The following is a 19,333-nucleotide window of genomic DNA, read 5'->3' on the forward strand; positions in this document are numbered from 1 at the left end:
GCCTCTGATAGTAGCAATGAGAATAAGGCATGAACTAGACGATGGGGGTCCTTAATGATGGACACTACCTTTTTGAGGCATTTCTCCTTGAAGATGTCCTGAATGCTATGGACGGTAGTGCCTATGATGGAGCTGACTAACTTTACAAGTCTCTACAGCTTACTTAAATCCCGTGCAGCAGCACACTACCGTCCCCAGCCCCCACCAATACCAGACAGTGATGCAGCCGGTTAGAATGCTCTCCATGGTACATCTGTATAAATTTGCGAGTGTTTTTGGTGACATACCAAATCTCCTCAAATTCCTAACGAAATATAACAGCTGCCATGGCTTCTTTGTAGCTGTATCGATACGTTAGATCCAAGATAGATTCTCAGAGATATTAACACCTTGAAACTGGAAATTGCTCACTTTTTCCCTCTTCTGGCCCCTATAAGAGGGCTGGTGCATGTTCCCTCATCTTACCCTTTCTGAAGTCCACAATCAACTCTTAGATCTTACTGACGTTGAATGCAAGGTTGTTGCTGTGACACCACTCAACCAGCTGGTATATCTTGCTCCTGTATGCTCTCTCATCACCATCTGAAATTCTGCCAACAATGATTGTATCATCAGCAAATTTATAGATGACATTTGAGCCACACAGTTGTGAATGCTGAGAGAGTAGAGCAGTGGGCTAAGCGCATATCCCCGAGGCAGTGTTGATTTTCAGCGAACTGGAAATGTTATTTCCGATCCGCACAGATTGCGGACTTCTGGTTAGAAAGTCGAGAATCCAGTTGCAGGGGAAGATATGGAGGCCCAGGTTCTGGAGCTTTTCAATTAGAACAGTAGGAATGGTTGTGTTAAACGCTGAGTTGCAGTCAATTAATAGCATACTGACATAGGCATCTGTTTTGTGCAGGGGTGCGGCACGGAATGCAAGATGACTGGGGATTCTTCACTGCTGCAGCCTTCCTCCACCTTCATTGTCATTGTGATGTGGCATCATCTTCCGTCAACTCCACTGCTGAGGTCTTGGTTGGATCGCTCTTCATCTGGAACCTCCCACTTGACCTTACCGACATGGTTGACCCTACCAGGAGCTAAACTCCAGATGGCATTGCTCTCAGGATCTCAGGTACTCACAAACCTCTCCACCACGACAGGGTGACGATCCTCGGAGAAGACTGTCCAAATATGCTGACTTTAGGATTTTCACAAAGACAATTACAGATGGGTTGTAAATACTGACCAAAAATGTCCAAGGTCCCTGAAAGAATATTAAAACAAGAGATTGAGGGCTTCAGTTAAAGACCTAAGTTGTCTCTCTCTATGTTGAGTCATGAAAGTCTACGTTGCTGTATGAAGGCCAGTGTTTTTAGTAGCCCCAGCCAAACCTGCAGTTGATTCTCAGTTCCCCTGACCTTGTGCAACTGAGCCAATCGATTGCAAGAACAATGGTGGTAATGGGGCCAGTATTTTCTCAGCTTAGCTGCTATCCCAGTGTGCCCATTATAAACAATTCTCTGATTCCCAAATGGGTGCTGTTTCCAAAACTAATATTTTGAGAACAGATTTCTTCAATGTGATAATTCTATCCAAGGATCATTGCCACTGACAACTATGGAGGCCAAGTCATTGGGTATATTTAAACTGGAGGCTGATCAGTTCTTGATTAGTCAAAGTGTCAAATGTTTTGGGAAGAAGGAAGAGGAACATGGTTGAAAGAGATAAATCAGGCAGAGCAGAATCAATGGGCCAAATGGCCTCATTTGTTCCCATGTCTTAATGCCTTGTTCTAATTCTGGCTCCAGTCAAATTTATTAGGCATTATTTTGCTGAATCTGCTCACATGACGACCAGTGCTAACTTTAGTGTCCAGCTGAGATCTTCCTTAGTCCCTGAACTGGAGGCAATCAAAATTTAAAGACAGATTAGGTTTATTTACCACACGTACATTGGAACATCAACAAGTACAGAGAAACACGTCAATTTTGCATCAACGACCAATACGGTCCAAGGATGTGATGGGGGCAGCCTGCAAGTGTTGCCAGGCTTCCTGAGCCCACGGCTTACAAACTCTAACTCACCTGTGCAGCTCTGGACTACGGGAGGAAACCGGAGCACCCAGAAGAAACCCATGCGGTCAAGGGGAGAATGGACAGCGGTGGGAACTGAACCCCAACTGGTGATCACTGACACTGTAAAGCATGTTACTGTGCCACACTTAAAATCACTCAGACATCAAACAGTCGAAGTTCCGAGCAAATGGGCCACGTTCGATCCCAACCTTGAGAGCTGTCTGTGTGGAGTTCGCAGATTATTCCCTGGATGCTCTGGTGTGTTACCATGGTAGCATAGTGGTTAACACAACGCTATCACAGCCTGAGGGGTCAAGAGTTTGGAGTTCAATTCTGTTATCCTCTTACAGAAAGTTTGTACGTGAGTGCATGGGTTTCCTCCAGGTGCTCAGAGATCCCCCCATAGTCCAAAAACGTACTAGTTAGTAGGCTAATTGTTCATTGTAAATTGGCCTACGATTTGGCTAGGGTTAAATCAGTGGGTTGCTGGGTGACACAGCTTGGTGGGTCAGACTGACTTGTTCAGCCCTGTATCTCTACATAAAAATTTATCTGAACCATAAATCTGTTATAATTACACCATTGGATGCATGTGTCCCTTCAGGTATCTTTTTGCTTTGTGATTTCAATACACTGCTTACAAACCTGAGCTCTCCTCACGAGGCCGTATACTGCAGTAAGTGAACACTTCTTTTTCCAGACACAAAACTGAAACAGAGGCCAATAAAAGCAAATCCATTGCCAAATCCTCAGCAATATGTCTCAAAATACTTCAGATTACTTTAACCAAAACCATGCAGCTGAGTTATGTGAGCTGGTTCTAATGAAAGTAATTTTTTTCTAACTGGCATACTTTACATGGTTAGGATGTGGGAAAGCACTTAAGTCCATATAAGGGAATAACCCACAGTGAATAATGGGAGCCCTGATAGACACCTCAAATGATGACCAGCAAAAGCAAGATTGCAATAATTACATTTCAAAGTACAACAAGGCATTAAGGCCAACTAGTGCATGACGGCATTTGTGGCCTGACCAATGCTCCTCCCATCCAGCTACATTCCAACCCTAACAGCATAACCTGGCATTCCCTGTACCATCATCTGTTTAAACAGCTTCCCCTAAAATACTCCCTGCTTTTCACCTCAGCTGCTGCTTGTTGAAGGAAAATCCATTTATGCTGCTGTGTAACGGCACTTCTCTCGAGATAACTTGGAGTATTGCGTTCAGCTCTGGTCACCTCATTATAGGAGAGATGTGGAAGTTTAGAGAGAGTGCAGAGGAGATTTACCCGGACGCTGTCTGGACCAGAGAGCACGCCTTGTGAGGACAGGCTGAGTGAGCTAGGGCTTTTGTCTTTGGAGCGAAGGAGGACATACAAGACTTGATAGAGGTGTATAAGATGATAAGAGGCATAGATAGAGTGGATCCCCAGCACTTTGTTTCTGCCCAAGGTAAAAATGGCTAGTACCAGAGGGCAAATTTTTCAACTGATTGGAGGAAAGTCAGAGGTAGTTTTTTTTTAAAAACACAGAGAGTGGTGGGTGCATGGAACACCCTGCTAGGGGTGGTGGTAGAGGCAGATACATTAGGGACATTTGAGAAACTCTTAGATAGGAACATGGATGATAGAAAGATGGACGGTTATGCAGGAGGGAAGGATCAAGTTACGAATGATCTTGGAGTAGGCTAAAAGCCTGGCAGAATATTGTGGGCTGAAGGACCTATACTACACTGTAATGTTCTCTGTTCTATAAAAATACCCGGTTACTTAGATAGATAGATAGATAGATAGATAGATACTTTATTCATCCCCATGGGGAAATTCAACTTTTTTTCCAATGTCCCATACACTTGTTGTAGCAAAACTAATTACATACAATACTTAACTCAGTAAAAAAATATGATATGCATCTAAATCACTATCTCAAAAAGCATTAATAATAGCTTTTAAAAAGTTCTTAAGTCCTGGCGGTAGAATTGTAAAGCCTAATGGCATTGGGGAGTATTGACCTCTTCATCCTGTCTGAGGAGCATTGCATCGATAGTAACCTGTCGCTGAAACTGCTTCTCTGTCTCTGGATGGTGCTATGTAGAGGATGTTCAGAGTTATCCATAATTGACCGTAGCCTACTCAGCGCCCTTCGCTCAGCTACCGATGTTAAACTCTCCAGTACTTTGCCCACGACAGAGCCCGCCTTCCTTACCAGCTTATTAAGACGTGAGGCGTCCCTCTTCTTAATGCTTCCTCCCCAACACGCCACCACAAAGAAGAGGGCGCTCTCCACAACTGACCTATAGAACATCTTCAGCATCTCACTACAGACATTGAATGACGCTAACCTTCTTAGGAAGTACAGTCGACTCTGTGCCTTCCTGCACAAGGCATCTGTGTTGGCAGTCCAGTCTAGCTTCTCGTCTAACTGTACTCCCAGATATTTGTAGGTCTTAACCTGCTCCACACATTCTCTATTAATGATCACTGGCTCCATATGAGGCCTAGATCTCCTAAAGTCCACCACCATCTCCTTGGTCTTGGTGATATTGAGACGCAGGTAGTTTGAGTTGCACCATATCACAAAGTCCTGTATCAGTTTCCTATACTCCTCCTCCTGTCCATTCCTGACACACCCCACTATGGCCGTGTCATCAGCGAACTTCTACACATGGCAGGACTCCGAGTTATATTGGAAGTCTGATGTGTACAGGGTGAACAGGACCGGAGAGAGTACGGTTCCCTGCATTTTAAGGATCTAAGACTGGAACCATGCAAATGAAAGATAAACCCAAAAATGTAAAACACAGATTTTGGCAGATATTCTCTGAACGGGGAGTGAATTCAGAAATCAGAGGAGCAAAAGGACTTGGGAAACCTAGTGCAGGATTCCCTAAAGGTTGTGTGGCCTCCGTTGGTCATGGTTGACCATGGGTAGATGCGCCTCTGGTAGTGGCCTCTCCAGGGTGCAAGCCAGGGCAGATTTGATATGGAGATCCGTCTGTTGCCCGTGCAGTGGGACCCCCCCCCATGCTGATGACAGGTCCAAAGGAACGACTGAAGTCGATACAGTTTGGTGCCAGCAGCATCGTAGGAGTTGCTGTGCCGGTGCTGGGTACAGCAGTCAGCCGCCTTCGGGACTCCGACTCCGGATTTTTCCTCGGGGTTTATTCCCAAAGCCTTTCCCGTGAGCGGATATAGCCGCAAGGCAGCAGAGGTTTGAAATCGGAGTTTTCCCTCTCCTAGATGAGCTACCATCCATGGTTAACGAGCCCCATCTGCCCAGAGCAACTGGTTTTAAGGTGCCTTTGTCTCTTCTCCTGTCAGTGAGAACAGCTCCGCCAGGCATAAGAACTATGCCACACGTGAAGGCCAGGAGTTGGACTTGGCTGTCAGAGGCTGTTTGAGACGCACACCATGAAGAGCATTTGTTTAGCAGTGGGTGCTCGTCCTCACTACCACCCTTCGGCTATGACTACCTTTGGAGCCTAAAGGTTGAGTCGGTAGTAAAAGCGGCAAATGCAATGTTTACATTCTATTCGAGAGAACTGAAATATACTGCTGAGGCTTGATAAGGTGTACATCAGACCACACTTAGAGTATTGTGCACAACTTTGAGCCCATATCTAAGATGTGGTTGGTAAGTTGTGGGCATGCTACATTGGCATCAGAAGCATGGCAAGACTTGCAAGCTGCCCTTAGCACAACCTCAGACAGTTTTTGCTGTTGACACAGTCAATACATTTCATTGTGCATTCCAATGTACTTGAGACAAATAAAGCTCATCTTTAGTGTAATCTCTAGAAGTCTGCTTCAGTGTGTCACATCTCTTACCTACCAGAGTAAAACAGAAGTTCATGTTCAGTTTATTGCCATTCAACCGTATGCATATCACCAAACAAAACAACATACGTCCAGAGCAATGTGCACAACACAGCACATACAATTCACACCCATGTAATATCCCACAATCACAACACTGGCTTTTGATAGATCTAACATTGCTAAATTCCTCCCAACACCCCCCCCCCCCCCAAAGCAACGTCTTCCCTTTCCTTTCTCCTCCTTTGAAGCACTCTCTAAATTCTACCTTTGGCCAAGTTTTGGTTGGACTGACCTAATATCATTTGTCTCGGTATTAAATTTTGCTTGATTGAAATTGCTTTGGGACAGTCAACCACAACTTTGCAAGTCATTATTTTTGGCCAAAATTTAATCGCCAAGTAACATTCCTTTGGTGGAAGTGCCAATATAAACTGGAGGGCACCAGAGTGTTCTGCTGATCCACGTGCACAATTCATTGAAAACGGCAGGCATGACTGAAAACGTGGTTTCAAAAAAAACATACAAGATCCAGGACTTGAGAAACAGAGGTACAGAGTACAAGAGCAAGGAAGTCAAGATAATCCTTTACAAACCACTGGTTTGGTACAACTGAAAAAGATAGAATATGGAACAGAGTACAGGCCATTCGGCACACTGAGTTGTTGTGCCAAACACTTAACCTACTACAAGATCAATCTAAACCTTTCCTCCAACATAGCCCTCTATTTTCTCTCATCCAGGTGATTCTAATTTATCTGTCTGTACCACCACCCCAGGCACCCACAACTCTGTAAAAAAAAAACTACCACTGACATCCCTCCATCACTTTTTACCGATCACCTGAAAATTATGTTCCTTGGTCATGGTCATTTCTGCATTGGGAAAGAGTCTCTAGCTATCTACTTGATCTATGCCTGTTATCATCTTGTACACCTCTATTAAGCACTCCCGCCCTCCTTTGCTCAGAAGAGAAAATCCCTAGCTTGCTTAACTCATCTGCAGAAGACATGCTCTCTAATTCAGGCCTCATCCTGGTAAATCTCCTCTGCACCCTCTCTACAGCTTCCAATTCCTTCCTATAATGAGGTGATGAGAACTGAACATCATACTGCAAGTGTGGGTCTAACCAGTGTTTTATAGAGCTGGAACATTACCTCACGGCTCTTGAACTTGTTTCACCAACTAATGAAGGCCAACACACCATATGCCTTTTTAACCACTCTATAAACTGTGTCCAGTTCTGGAAGACATTTTTCCTAAAACAAATCCAGTGACGAGAGTCTTTAGTTATGTGGAATTATTGCATTGTTACTGGAATAGAGGAGGCTGCGAGGAAGGGATTTGAGACCATGAAGGGCATAGGGAGAGTAGATTGTCCCCATTAGAGGTTCAATAATCAGGTGACAGAAAATTCTGACATGTCGGTCCATGGCTTTCTGTACTACCGCAATGGAGGTGCAACACCTCATATTCCATCTGAGTAGCCTCCAAACTCATAGCATGAGCATGGATTTCTCTAACCTGGTAATTTCTTTCCCACCCCTCCCCTGTATTTCCAATCCCCAGTTTGGCTCCCCTCTTACCTCTTTCTCTTCTCTTCACCTGCCTATCACCACCCTCTGGTGTCCTTCCTCCCATGGTCCACTCTCCTGATGTTAGGCTGTCTTTAAAGAGGGTGAACCCTCACAAAGCAGAAGGACCAACTGGTGAGAGTATTCAAGGACATTTTCAACCTCTCACTACTATGGGTGAAAGTTCCTACTTGCTTCAAAAAAACAACAATTATACCAGTGCCTAGGAAGAATAATGTGAGCTGCCTTATTGACTATTGCCCAGTAGCACTCACATCTACGGCGATGAAATGCTTTGAGAGGTTGGCCATGACTAGACTGAACTCCTGCCTCAGCAAGGACCTGGACCCATTGCAATTTGCCTATCGCCACAATAGGTCAATGGCAGACACAATCTCAATGGCTCTTCACACAGCTTTAGACCACCTGGACAATACAAACACCTATGTCAGGATGCTGTTCATTAACTATAGCCCATATATAGTTAACTATAACACCATCATTCCCACAATCCTGATTGAGAAGTTACAGAACCTGGGCCTCTGTACCTCCCTCTGCAACTGGATCCTCGACTTCCTAACCAGAAGACATCTGTGAGGATTGGTGATAACATCTCCTCCTCGCTGATGATCAATACTGGCGCACGTCAATGTGTGCTTAGCCCATTGCTCTACTCTGTCTGTACCCAAATATCATCTATAAATTTGCTGATGTTACAACCATTATTGGTAGAATCTCAGATGGAGATGAGAGGGCATACAGGAGCGAGATATGCCAATTAGTGAAGTGGTGTCACAGCAACAACCTCGCACTCAATGTCAATAAGATTGTGGACTTCAGGAAGGGCAAGACAAAGGAACACACACCAATCCTCATAGAAGGATCAGAAGTGGAGAGAGTGAGCAATTTCAAATTCCTGAGTTTCAAGATCTCTGAGGACCTAACCTGGTCCTAACATGTCAATGTAGTTATAAAGAAGGCAAGACATTGACTGTACTTCATTAGGAGTTTGAAGAGATTTGGTATGTCAACAAAAACACTCAAAAATTGCTATAGATGTACCGTGGAGAGCATTCTGATAGGCTATATCACTGTCTGGTGTGGGGGGTGGGGAGGATGGGGCTACTGCACAAAACCGAAAGAAGCTGCAGAAGGATGTAAATCTAGACAACTCCATCTTGGGTACTTGCTTACAAAGTACCCAGGACATCTTCAAGGAGCAGTATCTCAAAAAGCAGCATCCATTATTAAGCAAACACAAGGAAATCTGCAGATGCTGGAAATTCAAACAACACACACAAAATGCTAGTGGAACACAGCAGGCCAGGCAGCATCTATAAGGAGAAGCACTGTCAACGTTTCGGTCCTGACGAAGGGTCTCGGCCCGAAACGTCAACAGTGCTTCTCCTTATAGATGCTGCCTGGCCTGCTGTGTTCCACCAGCATTTTGTGTGTGTTGTTAGCCATTATTAAGGACCCCCAGCACCCAGGGCATGCCCTTTTCTCACTGTTACCATCAGGTTGGAGGCACAGAAGCCTGAAGGCACACACTCAGTGATTCAGGAACAGCTTCTTCCCCTCTGCCATCCGATTCCTAAATGGACACTGAAACCATGAACACAACCTCACTTTTTCAATATATATCATTTCTGTTCTTGCATAATTTTTAATCTCAAATATACATATACTGTAATTTATTTATTTATTGTTCTAGATTATTCACAGCATTGAGCTGCTCCTGCTAAGTTAACAAATTTCATGACACATGCTGGTGATAATAAACCTAATCTGATTCTGATTCCTCTCCTATTAGATTTCTTCTTCAGCCCTTTACCCTTTACATCCATCACCTCCCGGCTTCGCTCTTCATTCAGCTTCCTCCACCCATCCATCCCTTCGCCTTACCTGATTCCACTTATCACCAGCCATCTTGTAATCGTTCCCCTCCCCCAACTTCTTACTCTGGGTTTTCATTCATTTCCATATATGCCGCCTAACCTGCTGTGTTCCTTCAGCATTTTGGCTGTGTTGCTCTGATTTCCAACATATAAAAAAGCCAGAAGTGGCAAGGGGAACCAACGAGTTAGAACCTGGAGTTTTCAACCATGGTAGTATTGAAGCCAGACTGTTGAAGCATTCAGAAGGAAGCAAGAAAACTACCTGGAAGAACTTTAATGTGCCACTGTGGAGCAGCAGTCAGCGTGACGCTTTTACGGCTTAAAAGCATTCGTGTTCTTCCCATTAGCGTGTGGGTTTCCTCCCACAGTCTAGTTAGTAGGTTAATCAGTCATTGTAAATTATCCTGTGATTAGGCCAGGGTTAGATCGGTGGGTTGCTGGGCGGTACAGCTCGTCCTGCCGGCAGGGGCTGTTCTGTGCTTTATCTTTAAATAAACTTGTCCCACTCCTCTCCCTCAAGACCCCACAAATTAGATTGCTGCTAAAGGGCTGGTGCGGACTCGGTGAGTCAAGTGATTGCCCGTCCCTCTGAAAACATCGCTGAAGCAGATTATGGTAACCTCCCTGTGCTGTTACTTTCCCCAAGCAGTAAGACTGATCAACATTTCCCCCCACTAAACCACCCCTCCACACTCCTTTATCACTTCCTGTCAATCATGTTACATGCAGACACTCTTGTGCCTTGCATCACTTTATGAACATACAATCAATCAATATTTATATTTATTATGTTTTTTTATTATTGAGTTCTTTATCTTGTGGTTTTGTTGTGCTGAATTGGATCCAGAGAAACAATTATTTCAGTCTCTTTTACACTTATGTAATGGAAATGACATTAAACAACCTTGAACCTTGAACAATCTTGAACAACCCAGAACAGCTCTAAAAACATTTCCTATTTCCTGCTTACAGTTTCCTTGAAGGAATTATTTAGCCACCGATTGTTGACGATGTTCTGTATCGATGAAGGGGGATTCTCCAGATCCTCAAAGGAATCCATCAGGATGAAGTCCAAAACAACGTCATAAAAATTCATGTATTTCACCTGTTGAGAACAATGCATTTCCAATCAGTCAGTGTATCAAAGTGGCACATTTACCACCCATGGAGACAGACAATAAGATCATGAGACGTAGAAGCAGAATTAGGCCATTCCATCATGGCTGATTTACTATTCCTCTCTCCACCCCCCATTCTCCTGCTTTCGCCTCATAAACTTTGATATCCTTAATAATCATGAACCTATCAACCTCCACTTTAAAAATACTCAATGACTTGGCTTCCACAACTGTCTATGGCAATTAATTCCACTGATTCACCACACACTGGCTAAAGAAATTCCTCTTCATCTCTATTCCAAATGGACGTCCCTCTATTCTGAGCCTGTGCCCTCTGGTTCTCGACTCCCCCAGCATAGAAAACATCCTCTCCATGTCCAGTCTGTCTAGGCCCTACAGTGCCCAATATTTGAAAGGTTTTAATAAGATCCAACCTCCTCCCATCACTCTTCTAACCTCACAGATATTTGATTTTAGAGGCCTGGACACACAATTTCTCCTTCTGGGTGCTACCTCGGCAGTTAAAATAATTTCCAATAATGCCCATGGAAAATCTGAAAGCCAGATTACCTATAAGGCATACAGAAGTGAGATATACCAGCTGGTTGAGTGGTGTCACAGCTGCAACCTTGCACTCAATGTCAGTAATACAGAAAGAGCTGAATGTGGACTTCAGGCAGGGTAAGGTGAAGGAAGACACACACCAATCCTCATAAAGGGATCAGAAGTGGACAGAGTGAGCAATTTCAACTGTCTAGGTGTCAATATCTGAGGATCTAACCAGGTCCCAATATATCAATACAGCTATAAAGAAGGCAAGACAATGACTATATTTCATCAAGAATTTGAGGCGATTCAGCTTGTCACCTAAAATACTCAAAAACTTCTACAGATGTACCATGGAGAGCATTCTGACAGGCTAAATCACCGTCTGGTATGGGTGGGGGGGGGGGGGGTGGTGTTACTGCACAGGATCAAAAGATGCCACAGAAAGTTGTAAAATTATCAGTTCCATCTTGGGTACTAGCCTCCACAATATCCAAGACATCTTCAAGGAGCAGCGTCTCAGAAAGGCGACGTCCATTATTAAGGACCCCCTTTACCCAGGACATGCTCTCTTCTCACTGTTACCATCAGGAAGGAGGTACAGAAGCCTGAAGGCACACACTCAGCAACTCAGGAACAGATTTTTCCCCTCTGCCATCTGATTTCTAAATGGATATTGAACGCATGAACACTACCTCACTTCTTTTATTATTTATATTTTTGTGTCATTTTTAATTTAGGTATTTATTATACACTTACTGTAATTCATATGTTTTTTTTTCTATATTCATTATTGCACAGCTGCCGCTAAGTTACCAAATTTCACAACAAACGCCAGTGACATTAAACCTGATTCTGATAGCGAAAATTTATTCCACAGGACACCAGACAAGATGGTTGTGTTCAGCTTGTCCACTTCTCTAGAATACAAACCGTTCCCCAATGCCATTTCCCCTTCCTTTCAACTAATTGGTTCTTGAACCAACCTGAACAACCCTAATCACAACAGTTTGGTCAAACTTCAAAGTAAATTTATTATCAAAGTATGTGTACGTCACCATATACGACCTTGAGATTCATTTTCTTGCAGGCATTCACAGTATTACAAAGAAATTCAATAGAATCAATTAAAAACCACAAAGACCGACAAGAAACCAATATGTAAAAGACAAACTGTGTAAATGCAAATAAACACAAGACATGGAATTGTTTTATTATTTTCACATATTCCACAATCCAGTGAACAGCCTATTTTGCACTCGGTTTATACATTTCAGGTCATTACACAATGCAGTGAGGTAGAACAAGATAAACAATAACAGAATGCAGAATCAGTTACAGAGGAAGTGGAGTCCGGGCAGACAATAAGGTGCAAGGTCAGGATGGGGTAGAGTGTGAGGTCGAGAGTCCATCTTTTTGTTGGTTCAAGAACGTGACAGCAGTGGGGAAGAAACTGTCGTTGAACCTTGAGGTGTGACTCTCTCATACTTTCTCCTCAGTGACTACCCGAACATTTTGGACTCAGCAGCCACTTTATTAGATACACCCGCTCATTAATGCAAATATCTAATCAGCTAATCATGTGGCAGCAATTCAATGCATGAAAGCATGCAGACATGGTCAAGAGGTTCAGTTGTTGTACAGACCAAAATTCAGATTGGGGATGATCTAAGTGACTTTGACCATGGAATGATTGTTGGTGCCAAACAAGCTGGTATAAGTATCTCAGAAACCGCTGTTCTCCTGGAATGTCCACGCACAAAGTTCAAAGTAAATTTATAGTTTATAAATTTCAGAGTTTGATAATAAATGAACCTTTGAAACTTTTTTTTTATCTAACTACATATGTGTCACTATATACAATCCAGAGATTAATTTTCTTGCAGGCATACTGAATTAATCCAATAACCATAACAGAAGCAATGAAAGGCCACACTAACATGAAGGACAATCAGTGTGCACAAGGCAGCAAACTCTGCAATCTCAAAAAAGAAAGAAAGAATAATAATAAATAAATAAACAACAAATATCGAGAACATGGAATGAAGAGTCCTTGAAAGTAAATCTACATGTTGAGGGAAAAGCTCAGTGTCAGAACAAGTGAAGTTTGGTTCAAGAACCTGATGGTTTATGGGGTAATAACTGTTCCTGAACCCGGTGGTGAGTATCTTGAGGCCCCTGTGCCAGATGGGCTGGCATAAGTTTCTCAGCAGTGAGAAGAAAACATGGACTGGGTGCTGGGGATCTCTGATGATGGATACTGCTTTCCTACAATAACATTCCATGTAGATGTGCTCAATGGTGTGGAGAGATTAACCCATGATGGATTGGACCATATCCACTACTTTTTGAAGGATTTTCCATTCAAGGGCATTGTTGCTTCCATACCAGGCTCTGAAGCAACCAGTTAATACACTCTCCACTACACAACTATAGAAGTTTGTCAAAGTTACAGATGTCTGGCGAACATTTGGAAACCCTGAAGGAAGCAGAGGTGTTGCTGTGCTATCTTCATAACTGCACTTCAGTGTTGGGAGCAGGACAGGTCCTCTGAAATAATAACACTGAGGAATTTAAAGTTACTGACCCCCCGCACCTCTGACCCCTCGATGAAGACTGGCTCATGGACCTCTGGTTTCCTTCTCTTGAAGTAAATCATCAGCTCCTTGGTCTTGTTGACATTGAGTAAGAGGTTGTTGCTTTTACACCACTCAGCCAGATTTTCAATCTCCGTCCTATCTGCTGATTCATCACCACCTTTTTCCTCGGCTGAAAACAGTGGTGTCGTCAGCAGTGTTAAATATGGCATTGGAACTGTGCTTAGCCACACAGTCATAAATGAGTCTCTAGAGCTTGCAGCAAATGGTGCAAAAAACAAAAACAAAAAAACAACATTCAGCTCTGCAGGCAAAAACACCTTGTTAATGAGAGAGGTCAGTGGAGAATGGCCAGACTGTGTTCAATCCAGACATGGTCAAGAGTTTCAGTTGTGGTCCAGACCAAACATCACGATGGGGAAAAGATGTGATCTGAGTAATTTTGCCTTTGGGATGATTGTTGGTGCCAGATGGGCTAGCATAATTATCTCATGAGATTTCCACTCACAAGAATCTCCAGAGTTTACAGAGAATGGTGCAAAAAACAAAATAAACATCCAGTGAGCACAGTTCTGTGGGTCAGAATGTCTTGTTAATGAGAGAGGTCAATGGTTACACTGGTTCAAGCTGACAGGAAGGCAACAATAACTCAAATAACCACACATTACAGCAATGGTATGCAGAAGAGCATCTCTGAATGCACAACACACTGAACCTCGAAGTGGATGGGCTACAGCAGCAAAAGACCACGAACATATACTCAGTGGTCACTTTATTAAACCTAATAATGTGGCCAAATAATATACCTTTATTTCCACCCTAAACTGTAACTCCTTTGACATTATGCAGAAGAAATTGTAACAGCTACAGAGAAAGTGCAGTGCAGTTAAGATTGAGGTGCAAGATCAAACGAGGTAGATTGTGATGTCTAGAGTCCATCTTATCACATAAGGGAATCCAGTCAAGTCTTATAACAGCACAGTGGAAGCTGTCCTCGAGTCTGGTATACGTGATTTCAGGCTTTTATATCTTCTGCCCAATGGGAGAGGGGAGAAGAGAATGTCTAGGGTGGGTGGGGTCTTGGCTCTACTCCATCCCTGGTAAAGCAGCTGCCATGCGAAGTTGTGATGCACCTGGAGAGGATGTCTTCAATAACAATTGGTAAGGGCCAAGGGGGAGCATGCCGAATTTCTTTAGCCTCCTGAAGGGGCATTAGTGAGCCTTCTTAGCCATAACATCTATATGTATCTTGAGCCCTGTGGGCCTGTGAACTGTTGTCTTTTATCTAGAGTTGTTAAGCCTGTACTTTCTGCTTAATCTTGTCAAGTTTATTTTGACTGGCAGGGCTTTCAGCATACTGCATTTATTTAAAGTGGACTCCCAATTATCGCAAATCGCGGGGTCCTTGTCTGTGTTTTGAAAATGATTCAGCCCGTGGTGCCGCTCAATGCTCAGTTAGAATTCCTATGAATAAAGTTGTTTCTGTCTTAGCACAGGAGTCTTTCATTCCACCGCACCTGGATTCAGTTCCTTGTTAATGTACACCGTGACAACATGATTAGACCAGGAGATGGTATTGTTGATGTTCACTCCTAAGAACTTCAAGCTCTCAACCCTCTCTAACTCAACACCTTCCTGATGTCAATGACTGCTTATTTTACTTCTGTAGCATACTTCCTCCTGCCCTCTACTCTGGCGTCCTTGTCACTTTACAACATTGCAATTTGGACTCACCCCTCGTGACGCAAGTTCCCGCTGAGTTGTCTCCCAGTGATCGGTTTGCTGCAGGAAGAACATCATGTCCTCAAAGACTTCCACAAACCTCTTTGGATTCTAAAACAAGTCAAAGGGACCCTCAAATTAGTTTGCATTGAGGAATCTTGTTTCCTCCCTCTGGGGTTGTTACATAATTCAGAAGGAGCCTGAAATTTCAGAACATGACGGGAAGGAAGGGGTGGACAGAGATACAGCAGGGTAACTGGCCCTTCCAGCCCAATGAGTTTGCACTGTCCAGCTGCACCCATGTGACCGATTAACATACTAACCTGTACTTCTTGAAATGTGGGATATAACTGGAGCACTTGGAGGAAACCCCTACATCATGGAGAGAATGAACAAAGTTCAAAGCAAATTCTCAACGTACATGTATGTCACCATATACAACCCTGAGATTCATTTTCTTGTGGGCATACTCAATAAGTGCAATAACCATAATAGAATCATTGAAGGACCATACCAACAGGGTGGACAACCAGTGTGCAAAAAACAATAAACTCTGTAAATACAACAAAAAAGAGAAAAATAATAATAAATAAGCGATGAATATTGATAACATGAGATGAAGAGTCCTTGAAAGTGTGTCCATAGGTTGTGGAAACTGTTCAGTTAATAGGGCAAGTGAAAATGATTGAGGTTATCCCCTATGGTTCAAGAGCCTGATGGCTGAAAGATAATAACTATTCCTGAACCTGGTGATGTGAGCTCGGAGGCTCCTGTACCTTCTACCTGATGGCATCAGTGACCTGGGTGGTGGGGGACCCTGATAATGAGCAAACTTCCTACAGACAGCAGTGAGATTTGAACCAGGGTCACTGGCACAGTTCTAGCATTACTTTAACTGCTACGCAACTCTGCCACTCACAGTTGCACATGTGATTGGAAATAGCACAATCACATGTGCTATGTGATTGTAGCACGGGATTCAATCACCGGATTCTGGGAAGTACCCAACTGTATAGCAGCTCTGAAAAACTCTGACTTCAGGCAACCATCTATGTGGAATTTACACATTTGACCAATGCCACATGGGTCTCCTCCATCTGCTCTGGTTTCCTCCCACGTCTCAAAGATTTAGGAGGTTAGTGTGTTAACTGGCCACTGCAAATTGGCCATTCTGCCAAAGTCAGCTCTAGAATTTAGAAGGAACTGATGGGAATATGAGGAGAATAAAAGTGAATGAGTGTAACGTTAGTGTAATGACCAAATGGCCTGTTTCTTTGCTGTCTGATTCTAAGACATAATAATGGGATCGTGAAACCTTTGGGAAGTGAATAGTGGAAGCATGGATAAAGATTCAGATTTATTCATGGTTAAAAATTTACTGTGTGAACCCCTACAGTACCGTGCCACAGCAGACGGGAATGTAGGATGAATGAGTGTAAATGGAGGCCTCAGTCATGGTTACTGTGACACTATTACAGATCGGGGTGTCAGAGTTCCGAGTTCAATTCCAGCGTCCTCTGTAAAGAAGGCTTGTACGTTCTTCCCGAGTGTTCATGGGTTTCATCAGAGTGCTCCAGTTTCTTCCCTCAGTCCAAAGACATAGCAGCTAGCAGGATAACTGGTCCTGTGATTAGGCTAGGGTTAAATCAGTGGGTAGCTGAGTGGTGCGGCTCAGTGGGCCAAAGGGCCTGTTCTGCACTGTATCTCCCAATAAAATAAACATACAGCTGGTGGGCCAAAGACTGCTTGTGCCTTGAGATTTGTACAGGACTGGCTGAGTGAAAGAATCGCTGACTGACTTGATGAGTTCCTCCAGCATTTTGTGAGTGTGTGTGTGTCTCTCTCTCTCTCTCGCTCAAGATTCAGAATCACACCTTTCTTAGATGAGAAGGGCCATGTTTGACACCTCTTGCAGTTACTGGGGTGAGTGCCTGCAAAGGGGAGGGAAGAACGTTCATGGTGCTGGGATTGACTGTTTGAAATAGTGTCCACCAGAGAGAGGCTGAGCAGGTTGGAACATTTTTCATTAATTAATGAGTGGTGATCTTACAGAGGTGTATAGTATCACAGGCGGGGCATTAGGTAGCGTGACTCTATTACAGCTTAGGGCAGGAGTAGGCAACCTTAAAGACAAGTGATTTTCTAGCATGTGTTAATCATTAATTTGAGGCAAAACATAACTAGATGTACTTAAATGGATAATTCCCATTTTTATGGAATCTATCTGGCCTGCTGTCTACTCATTAGTATGCGATCCGACCCACAGAGGTAAAAAGGTTGCCGACCCCTGGCTTAGGGTGTCAGTGTCGGAGTTCAATTCTGCCATCCTCTGCCAGGAGTATGTCCTCGCTGCAGTATGTGTGAGTTTCCTCTGGGCGCTCCAGTTTCCTCCTACATTCCAAAAACGTACCAGTTAGCAGGTTAATTGGCCATTGTAAACTGTCCTGTGACAAGGCGAGGGATAAATTGTGGGTTACTGGGCAGTGCTACTCGAAGGGCCAGAAGGTTCCGCACTGTATTGCAACAAATAAAATAGAAGTTAGGAGTGCGGACACACGTTTTCCCAGGGTTCAGATCCACACTTATCACACGTACATCGAAACGTACAGTGAAATGCATCATTTGCGTTAACAACCAACACACCCGAGGATGTGTTAGAGGCAGTCCACAGGTGTTGCTACACATTTGGGCACCAACATAGCGTACCCACAACATGCACCAATATAGCATGCTGCTCAACAGGATACAAATAGCAACAACAATAAAAGAACAAAACAAGACAGACAGACACACACACACCCCACCCCCCCCCAAACAACAACAGGCCACTTCCAGTCGTCTGACCCAGACCAGATAAGGGGAACCAGGATAATAAAAATAGTGTATATTTAAGAATACTTGACTAGAATGAGTATTTCTCTAAGAATGTTACCTAATAATAGTGAAAACCTAGTCAGGATAAGAGCAGGCAGTAAAAATACAAATGATTGCTTCTGTAAGGGTGGCTCAGAGCGCCATTACAGCTCTGGGAATGTTGACAGAACAAAGGGTTTTAGGAGTCTTTGTGCAGGATTCCCTAAAAGTTAACTTGCAGGTTGAGTCGGCGGTAAGGAAGGCCAATGCAATGTCAGCAATTCACTTCAAGAAGACTACTATACAAAAGCAAGCTTTATATAATGCTGAAGCTTCATAAGGCTTTGGTCAATCCACACGGAGTATCGTGAGTAGTTTTGGCCCCCTTATCTAAGAAAAGGCATTGGAGAAGGTCCAGAGGAGGTTCATGAGAATGATCCTGGGAATGAAAGGGTTAACACACGAGGAGAATTTAATGGTTCTGGGCTTGTACTCGCTGAAGTTTAGAAGAACGGTAGGTGGGGATCCCATTGAAACCTATTGAAATTGAAAGGCCTATTCAGAGTTGACGTGGAGAGGATGTTTCCTGTAGTGAGAGTCTAGGACCCGAGGGCACAGTCTCAGAATACAAGGATATCCCTTTAGAACAGAGATGTAGAGGAATTGCTTTAGCCAGAATGTGTTGAATCTGTGGAATTCATTACCAGAGATGGCTGTGAATGCCAAATCATTGGGTATTCTTAAAACGGAGATTGATAGGTCCTTGATTAGTAAGGGTGTCAGAAGTTACAGGGAAAAAACAGGAGAATGGGGTTTGAAACGATAATAAATCAGTCCTGATGGAATGACAATACAGACTCAACGGGCCAAATGGCTTAATTCTGCTCCTATCTCTTATGGTGTTGTGATCTTATTAAACTGGACAGCCAAGGTTGAAGGTATAAGGATAACAGACAGCATGAACAATGCAAAACTCTAGCTTGGATAAGGGGTTGAGGGGGTGTGGTTAATACTGGTGTTGTGAAGATAACTCGATGCCATTTATGGATGAGTGTGGGATTGCCGGAAAAGTTGGAAGTGGGACAGTACAGACTACGGGGTGGGTCAGAGGGAACGAAGGTAATGGAAGTCAGTATTAATAGCTC

General features: G+C 43.5%; 1 protein-coding gene across 4 annotated transcripts in view; it reads right to left on the bottom strand.

The window, feature by feature from the left end:
• miga1 (mitoguardin 1) overlaps positions 1–19,333 on the bottom strand; it is a 112,237-nt gene that overhangs the window by 11,817 nt on the left and 81,087 nt on the right. For all 4 annotated transcript variants that reach the window (XM_073062579.1, XM_073062578.1, XM_073062580.1 and 1 more), the window contains exons 12-13: positions 15,348–15,446; positions 10,323–10,457 (exon numbers count right to left, since the gene is read on the bottom strand). In XM_073062579.1, coding sequence (XP_072918680.1) covers positions 10,323–10,457; positions 15,348–15,446 — 234 coding nt within the window. The remainder of the gene's footprint in view (positions 1–10,322; positions 10,458–15,347; positions 15,447–19,333) is intronic.

Source organism: Hemitrygon akajei, chromosome 12 (genome assembly GCF_048418815.1).
Source record: "Hemitrygon akajei chromosome 12, sHemAka1.3, whole genome shotgun sequence".
In the NCBI taxonomy this organism is placed as follows: Eukaryota; Metazoa; Chordata; class Chondrichthyes; order Myliobatiformes; family Dasyatidae; genus Hemitrygon; species Hemitrygon akajei.